This window comes from Protobothrops mucrosquamatus, unplaced genomic scaffold (genome assembly GCF_001527695.2).
Source record: "Protobothrops mucrosquamatus isolate PMUCROS unplaced genomic scaffold, P.Mucros_1.0 scaffold2251, whole genome shotgun sequence".
Lineage (NCBI taxonomy): Eukaryota > Metazoa > Chordata > Lepidosauria > Squamata > Viperidae > Protobothrops > Protobothrops mucrosquamatus.
Window position 1 is genome coordinate 133,032 of NW_015388340.1, and position 9,131 is coordinate 142,162.

The following is a 9,131-nucleotide window of genomic DNA, read 5'->3' on the forward strand; positions in this document are numbered from 1 at the left end:
AAACTTGGCCCTTTTTTGACTTGTGGACTTCAACTCCCAGAATTCCTCAGCTAGACTTCAACTCCCAGAATTCCTACGTTACTTTGTAGTGGACATCAGGATGCTAGACACCACCCCCTTTTGGTCAAGGCTTCTCCTAGACTGGGGAATTCTGGGAGTTGAAGTCCCCCCCCCGCCCATCTTAAAGTTCCTAAGCTCAGTCTAGATCAGGGGTCTTCAAACTTGGCCCTTTTATGACTTGTGGACTTCAACGCCCAAAATTCCTCAGCCAGGTATGCGTGCCTGGCTGAGGAATTCTGGGCGTTGAAGTCCACAAGTCATAAAAGGGCCAAGTTTGAAGACCCCTGGCCTAACTGATCATCTGTGAAGTATTTTGATATTGCTTCATTTGATACCAAATAGACGCTAATAACTCTAATCCATTAAAAATTAGATATGCGGTATCCTTAAGTGGATGTGCAATCAAAGAATGAAGTCTCAACTAGTGTTCAGGTCTGGTATAAAGCTTTGGTTAGCAAAACATTGGTAAAAGAGGTAGCTAGGCCTCTGTGGTACCTTGTATTGGGCAACGGTTGCTCTCCAACAATTTCAGTCAGATCCCATTGAATTGCATCTATTGTTTCACTGGTGGTAAAATATCTTTTATGGGGTCCTTGGTGCTCTCAGAGCTTGATTATTTCCTTGCAGACGTTTTATTACCCAAGTACAGGTGGTCCTCAACTTACAACAGTTACAACGGCACTGAAAAAAGTGCCGATTGTGACCATTCGAAGTTACAACGGCACGGAAAAAGTGCCGATTGTGACCATTTTTCAAACTTAGCGACCGTTGTGGTCATTTGTTGTTGTTGTTAGTTGCGAAGTCGTGTCCGACCCACTGCGACCCCATGGACAACGTTCCTCCAGGTCTTCCTGTCCTCTACCATCTTCTGGAGTCCATTTAAGCTCACGCCTCCTGCTTCAGGGACTCCATCCAGCCCCCTCATTCTCTGTCGTCCCCTTCTTCTCTTGCCCTCCATCTTTCCCAGCATCGGGCTCTTCTCCAGTGAGTCCTTCCTTCTCATTAGGTGGCCAAAGTCCTTGAGTTTCAACTTCAGGATCTGGCCTTCTAAAGAGCAGTCGGGGTTGATCTCCTCTAGGACTGACCGGTTGGATCGCCTTGCAGTCCAGGGGACTCGCAGGAGTCTTCTCCAGCACCAGAGTTCAAAGGCCTCCATTCTTTGGCACTCAGCCTTTCTTATGGTCCAACTTTCACAGCCATACATTGCAACTGGGAAAACCCCGGCCTTGACTCTACGCACTTTTGTTGGCAGGGTGACGTCTCTGCTTTTTAGTATGCTGTCTAGATTTGCCATAGCTTTCCTCCCCAGGAGCAAGCGTCTTTTAATTTCTTGGCTGCAGTCCCCATCAAAATGATCAGAATTCAGATGCTTGACACCTGTCTCATATTTATGACGGTTGCATTGTCCCGGGGTCACGCGATCCCCCTTTGCGACCTTCTGACAAGCAAAGTCAATGGGGGAAGCCGGATTCACTTAACAACCGTGTTCCTAACTTTAACAACTGCAGTGCTTCTCTTAGCCACTGGGGCAAAACTCACTTAACAAATATCTCACTTAGCAACAGGAGTTGTGGGCTCAGTTGTGGTCGTAAGTCAAGGACTACCTGTAGGGTAACATTATCAGTGCTGAAAGGGTTTGTTCTCGGCTTGCCCTGTCAGTGTCGGTGGGAGTGTTCTTGGTGGTTCCTTGATTAGGCTGTGGTTTATTGTCGGCTTGTTTGTCTGAGTTGGTAGTTCCTTGATTGGGCTATTGTTTACTGCTTTATACAACATTAATCTTGGTGTTTTGCAGCGTCAAGGTTTTAGCCCAATGCCCAACCTTTATTTTATTTTATTTATTTTATTTTTTTAAATCAAATTTCTGTACCACCCATCTCACCCTCAGGGGATCCTGCATGAAAGAGACCTTCCTCCTGTCTCATCCGGGTTTAGAACTAGCACTGGAAATTAAACCCTATAACTAAGGCCTTAATCCCCTATAGCAGTGATGGCGAACCTTTTAGAAACCGAGTGCCCAAACCGCAACCCAAAACCCACTTATTTATCGCAAAGTGCCAGGGCCGCATCAGCACTGTGGTGCCCTCAGGGGGGTGGGGGTGGCCCACTGGGTGGGGGTGGCTGCGGTGGTCACGGCAGACTGAGTGGGCGTGGCCAGGGTGGGCATGGCCACCTTGATGTTGCTTGTGGGGGACGCCTGTGGGGGCTGGGCAGGATTGGGGGAGATCCAGGGGGTCTCTGGTGGGTGGGGTGGTGGGCAGGAGGCTCGTCCTGCGGGGTGAGGCAGGGGGTAGGGCGGGAGTGCCATTGCTGCAGGGCAAGGCGAGGCAGGGGCGGCTGCTGCCTGACACCATCAGCCTCCGCACACAGAGAGCAGCAAGCACATGGGGGCGCACTCTACCACCTCTACTCGAGCTTGCTAGCCAGCTGCTTTGCCTTTGTGCTGGGTGGGGCTGCTACTCCGGGCGCCAGCGGTGGCCTAATGGACCTGTGCGAGCTGGCGGCGGCGGCAGGTGTGCCCACAGAGAGGGCTCTGAGTGCCGCCTCTGGCACACGTGCCATAGGTTCGCCATCACTGCCCTATAGATGCTGCCATGGGATGCCCTGGAAACCGTTTTTGGTGGCGAGCTTGAGTGTTCTTTCCCTTTCTTCTCTGTTCAGCATCGTACTCTTTAAAAGAGAAAGACCAGCGGAGGCATCAGGCAATGTGGCGCGTTCCGCCAGACCTTAAAATGCTGAAGAGGTTGAAGAGTCAGATGGCTGAAGTACGGAGTAAGATGTCGGATGTGAAGAACCAGCTGTCCGAGGTTCGGAGCAGCAACACCAACCCTTCTGACGGGCAGACCACCTACGCCTTCCCTGGTGACCAGGGCACCTTGGCAGCCTGCGGGACAGAAAGCTACAACAAGCTGCAGGAACTTGGGAGGGAGCTGCTGACAAAATCATCCCTCTCTAGCTGCTATATTCGGAATTGTAAGTGGAAATGGGTTTAGTCATCCCTTCTGTAAGAAAGGAGCCATTTAACAACCTGTTGGGTGCAGCCTTTTAAAATCTCAAGACCGGATTGCGCCCGCCTTGATAAAGCACTGATTTTAAATGAAATTTCAATTTTTAAGTCCTTCAATGGTGAAAAGAGCAAGGTTCTACATTTAGGCAAGAAAAACCAAATGCACAGGTATAGTATAGGGGGTACCTTGCTCAGTAGTAGTAACTGTGAGAGGGACCTCGGAGTCCTAGTGGACAGTCACCTAAATATGAGCCAGCCCTGTGCTGCAGCTGCCAAAAAAGCCAACACAGTGCTGGGCTGCATTAACAGAGGGATAGAATCAAGATCATGTGAAGTGTTAATACCACTTTACAAGGCCTTGGTAAGGCCACACTTGGAATACTGCATCCAGTTTTGGTCACCACGATGTAAAAAAGATGTTGAGACTCTAGAAAGAGTGCAGAGAAGAGCAACAAAGATGATTAGGGGACTGCAGGCTAAAACATATAAGGAACGGTTGCTGGAATTGGGTATGTCTAGTTTAACGAAGAGAAGGACGAGGGGGGACATGATAGCAGTCTTCCAATATCTCAGGGTCTGCCCCAAAGAAGAGGGAGTCAAGCTATTCTCCAAAGTGCCTGAAGGCAGGACAAGAAGCAACGGGTGGAAACTAAGCAAGGAGAGAAGCAACCTAGAATTAAGGAGAAACTTCCTGACAGTTAGAACAATTAACCAGTGGAACCACCTGTCTCCAGAAGCAGTGAGTGCTCCAACACTGGAAGTTTTTAAGAAGAGACTGGACAGCCATTTGTCCGAAATGGTATAGGGTTTCCTGCCTGAGCAGGGGGTTGGACTTGATGACCTCCAAGGTCCCTTCCAACTTTACTACTATTATTATTATATAGTTTGAGAAAGTTGTAAAAGCTGTGAAAATTAATCTGCTTTTGTCAAGGCACTGATGGCTGATGGAGACCATTGTCTTAAAGCTTTACATTTCACAGGGAGATTCAGGCGCACAGTTCACGGCACCCACAAGCTAATGGCTACCGCTGGCCAGCTGTACAGATAATCCTCCATTTACAACCATTGGCTAGTGACTGTTCCAAGATACAACGGCAGTGAAAAAAGCGACGTATTGACCGGTTTTCACGCTTAACGACCGTTTTGGCATCCCCATGGTCATGTGATCAAAATTCAGGCACTTGGCAACTGGCATATATGTATGACAGTGTCCCAGGGTCATGTGATCATCATTTGTAACCTTCCCAGCCGGCTTCCGACAAGCAAAGTCTGTGGGGGGAAGCCGGATTCGCTTAATGAGCGAAGCAAATTAGAATTTAAAAAAAATTAGATGGACGGATCGATGAATGGATGGTTCGATGGAGGGATCGATCAATAGACAGACTGAAATTCTTTTATCCTTTTATCTGGCCTGTTCCTTTAAATAAGATACACCCTTCAGTCCTTGCATTCCAGTCAGGTTTTGGCCCCCAGGTTACATTAAATGGTAACATGGAGCAATACCACAGTTTCCCAAACTTGATAAATTCCAGATATGTGTGCTGTAATGCTGGAATTCTCACCGATGGCCCTGTTGGCTCAGGAGTTTTGAGAGTTAAAATCCAAGCATTAGGAAGGTGCCTGGGTTGAAAACTACTGACGTAGACGAAGCAAACTATATGGGAGCTTCAATTAAGGAAGACAATGTCCATCTTTGAGCTGAGATAAAATACCTTGTTTTAGAAGTTCTAAAATAATGGTAACGATCTCTTTTTAAGTCTAACCCAGATCTACTTAACGTCTCTCTCTTTTTAAAATGTTACTTGTATTTAAAGCTGAAGTGTTTTTGTTTTTTTGTTTTTTTTAATCCTGTAGCCGCAAATAAGAAAAATAGTTCAACTAAAGCTGGTCGCTCAGGGGCCGCAGGCAGCCTGTCTTTGCGAAGGGCGATGGATTGTGGGGATGGAAATATCCTTTTGAAGCCAGAGTGTCAGCTTTCCTCTGAAGGTATAAATATATCTGGGGCATAGGGGTGCATTTGCATAGTATTTTGCATGCTGCTTGTGAGTTTTAGATCCTTGCTCCTCTATATATGGGCTTTTCCTGTTGCTGCTGATAGAGCAATTAAAATAGAACCCAGTTTGAGCTGCAAAACCACCCGTGATTCGAGGATGAAAAAGCCCACTGAATTGTTTAAAGATAATAATAATAATAATAATAATAATAATAATAATAATAATAATAATAATAATAATAATAATAATAATAATAATGATAATAATAATAATAGTTGGAAAGGACCTTGGAGGTCATCAAGTCCAACCCCATGCTCAGGCAGGTAACCCTATACCGTTTCGCAGGTAACCCTATACCATTTCGAACAAATGGCTGTCCAGTCTCTTCTTAAAAACTTCCAGTGTTGGAGCATTCACCGCTTCTGGAGGCAGGCTGTTCCACTGGTTAATTGTTCTCACTGTCAGGAAGTTTCTCCTTAGTTCTAGGTTGCTTCTCTCCTTGATGAGTTTCCATCCGTTGCTTCTTGTCCTGCCTTCAGGCATCTTGGAGAATAGCTTGCCCCCCTCTTCTTTGGGGCAGCCCCCGAGATATTGGAACACTGCTAGTTGGAGAAGAGCTAACAGCTTTTTGTCAAATACAGGTAACTTACGACCACCATTGAGCCCGAAATTTCTGTCGCTAAATGAGACATTTTGTTAAGTGAATTTTACGACTTTTCTCGCCACACTCATTAAGTGAATCGCTTCACTTGTCAATTTAGCAACAAGGTTCGTTAGTGAATCCGGCTTCCCCGTTGACTTTGCTTGTCAGAAGGCCGCAGAAGAGAATTACATCCCCCTCCCTCACAGGACACTGCAACCGTCATAAATACGAGTCAGTTGCCAAGCGTTCTGAATTTTGATCATGCGATCATGGGGATGCCGCAGTGGTGTTAAGTGTGAAAACGGTCATAAGTCACGTTTTTCAGTGCCGTTATAACTTTGAACGGTCATTAAGCGAACTGTTGTAAATCAAGGATTACAGAAGACTGTATGGTACAGAGACTGAAAAAGATTAATTTACAGTATGTACATATATAGAAAAAATATTCAGATGTTGCCCACCCATCCAGTGATACATCATTATAGATCAGTGATGGCGAACCTTTTAGACACCGAGTGCCCCAAAACCACCCTGACCGCCCCCGCTCTGCCCAGCTCCGCCCACTGCTCTGCCCTCCGGCCTGCCCACACCTCCGCGGCCCGCCACAGCAGAACACCCAGCGGCCCTGCAGCGCCATGGCAGCCACGCCCTCTGTTGGCGCCCCGCAGCATCATGCGACAGGGCGCAAGGGCGGAGTCTTGTCCCTGCTGCCTGGCTGCCATGTCCTTGGCTGTGCTGCTCCACACGGGCCGTGCCTGGGGGTGACTCTCTGGGGGGCTGCTGGTGAGGGGGGGGGAGACGGGGCTGGGGCGATGGCATGCATGCCCATAGAGAGGTCCCTGAGTGCTGAGGTTTCTGGCACGTATGCCATAGGTTCGCCACCACTGCCCTATATCATTTCAGACAGATGGTTATCCAATCTCTTCTTAAAAACCTCCAGTGTTGGAGCACCCACATTTGATAGGTTGTCAAAGGGAAGAGGTTTTATATATCCTCTCTGTAGCATCAAAGGAGAAGAACCATAAAGGGGAAGCTTTAAAGGAGTAAACGAGGAGTAATTTCCTGACCGTGAGAACTCTTAAGCAGTGGGACACATGCCATAGGTTCGCCACCACTGGTACAGATAGTCCTTGTCTTATAACCATTCATTGAGTGACTGTTTGAAGTTACAGCAGCACTGAAAACAATGACTTTTTCACATTACAACGGTCGCTGCATCCCCAGGCTGAAGTGATCAAAGTTAGGGCACTTGGCAACCGGCTCACATTTATGACGGTTCCAGCATCCCAAGATCATGTGATCGATCACCTTCTGTGACCTTCCGACAAGCAAAGTCAGTGGGGGAAGCCAGATTCGCTTAATGGCTGCCTGATTCACTTAGCAACTTCAACGATTCTCTCAAGAACTGTGGCAGAAAAGGTCGTAAAATGGGTCAAAGCTCACTTAACTGCCTCGCTTATCAGTGGAAAGTTTGGGCTCGGTTGTGGTTGTACATTGAGGACTATCTGGAGCAGGGGTCTTCAAAGTTGGCAACTTTAAGACTTGTGGACTTCAACACAGCAAAGCTGGCTGAGGCATTCTGGATGTTGAAGTCCACAAGTCTTAAAGTGGCCAAGTTTGAAGACCCCTGATCTGGAGTATGCTTCATATGACTTTCCATATTGTTGCTGATGGACCTGGTAGAATAAAATGTCATTTGCATCTGAAACCATCAGGTATAGCAAAACAAAACCCTGCCTTTTCTCAGGTACTGCTTGCTTGTGGCAAATAAGTACTTTGTATTAGATATATCTTTCAAGATTGGAAAAAGCCTCACGAGAATGTGTCTTATTTTTTGCTTTAGGTTGCCTAGGAAACTCTAAGCCCAACAGTCGGCGCAGCTCCCCCAGATCTTTGGCTTGCGCTTCGGATCCCCTGTCTAATTCTGAAGACAGAATGTGTGAGGTTTCTGATTCCAACGTTGGTGCTTCTGCTTTAAATGGCATAGCTGCTGTGGAAAAAGCTAGGAAAGGAATAGCTGTGGGGTAAGTGTGCGGTGACTTGAAAAAGAACGGACATGCAATCATGGGGTTGGAAGGGACCTTGGAGGTCATCTAGTCCAGGGCTTTTCAACCTTTTCACCCATTGTACCACTTTTAGGATATGGCAACATCCGAGTACCACCAGTCGCCTAGCAAGGTGTCAAAAGCTTGATGACCAAAAAAAAGGAAAAAAAGTGATAAAGTACAGGTAGTCCTCGACTTACAACAGTTCACTTAGTGACTGTTCGAAGTTACAATGGCACTGAAAAAAGTGCCCCCCAAGCCACAACCGAGCAAGACACCTGCCTGCCCGCCCGGCCGCGCTCTTCCTCCTGTCCGAGGTTTTCATTGTTGTGAGCATTTCTGTTCAGGATTGGCAGCGGGGGTGGGGTGGGGGGTGTTTGGTTTTTATTCCCCCCGTCTGCTGGGTGGTTGCAGCAGGTTTTGGTCACTTCACATGACCCTGGGACACTGTGACCGTCATAAATATGAATCAGTTGCCAAGCATCTGAATGTGAATCACAAGACCCTGGAGAGGCTGCAACATTCCACCTGATTGGCGCTTCTTCAGGGCTCAGCAGAAGCGCCAGGATCAGCGCCGAGCTCCAGCTGGAGCCTGGCGCTGATCCTGGCGCTTCCACTGAGCCCTGACAGCCCCGAAGAAGCGCCGATCAGCTGGAAAGCGGCACTGATCCTGGCGCTTCCGATGAGGCCTACAGCCCTATCTCTTGCTCAGGCTTGTGCGGTGCTGCCACCGGTTCAGCTCATTCCCCTCCCCCGCTACCACTTTTCTAGGATGGTCGCGTACCACCTGCCAGGTGCCAATGTACCACAGGTGGTACCCCTACCACTGGTTGAAAAGCCCTGTTCTAGTCCAAGCCCCTGCGAAAGGAGGAATTGTTATACCGTCCCAGAGAAAAAGGCTAACCTTGGTGTGAAAACCACCAGGCTGTCCCACTGCTTAAGAGTTCTCACAGTCAGGAAATTACTCCTCGTTTACTCTTTTAAAGCTTCCCCTTTATGGTTCTTCTCTTTTGATGCTACAGAGAGGATATATATAAAAACCTCTTCCCTTTGACAACTTATCAAATGTGGGTGCTCCAACACTGGAGGTTTTTAAGAAGAGATAGGACAACCATCTGTCTGAAATGATATAGGATCTTGTGCCTGAGTAAGGGGGTTGGACTAGAAGACCTCCAAGATCCCTTCCAACCCTGTTATTCCGTTAAATGTTGGAAAGCTACTGTTGTATCTCCTTTAGCCTTCTCTTCTTTCATCCTGCCTCGTATCTTCATTTGGAGTGCATCTCATTTCCACTTGTTTTCTACTCTTACAAATGCTTATACCAGTGATGGCGAACCTTTTAGAGACCCAGTGCCCAAAAACTGGCCCCGCCCCCGCTCCACCCC

General features: G+C 47.7%; 1 protein-coding gene across 1 annotated transcript in view; it reads left to right on the plus strand.

Moving 5' to 3' along the window:
- LOC107295180 (E3 ubiquitin-protein ligase TRIM37) overlaps positions 1–9,131 on the plus strand; it is a 54,359-nt gene that overhangs the window by 34,679 nt on the left and 10,549 nt on the right. Inside the window, exons 15-17 of the mRNA XM_029285784.1 lie at positions 2,719–3,030; positions 4,919–5,050; positions 7,545–7,725. Coding sequence (XP_029141617.1) covers positions 2,719–3,030; positions 4,919–5,050; positions 7,545–7,725 — 625 coding nt within the window. The remainder of the gene's footprint in view (positions 1–2,718; positions 3,031–4,918; positions 5,051–7,544; positions 7,726–9,131) is intronic.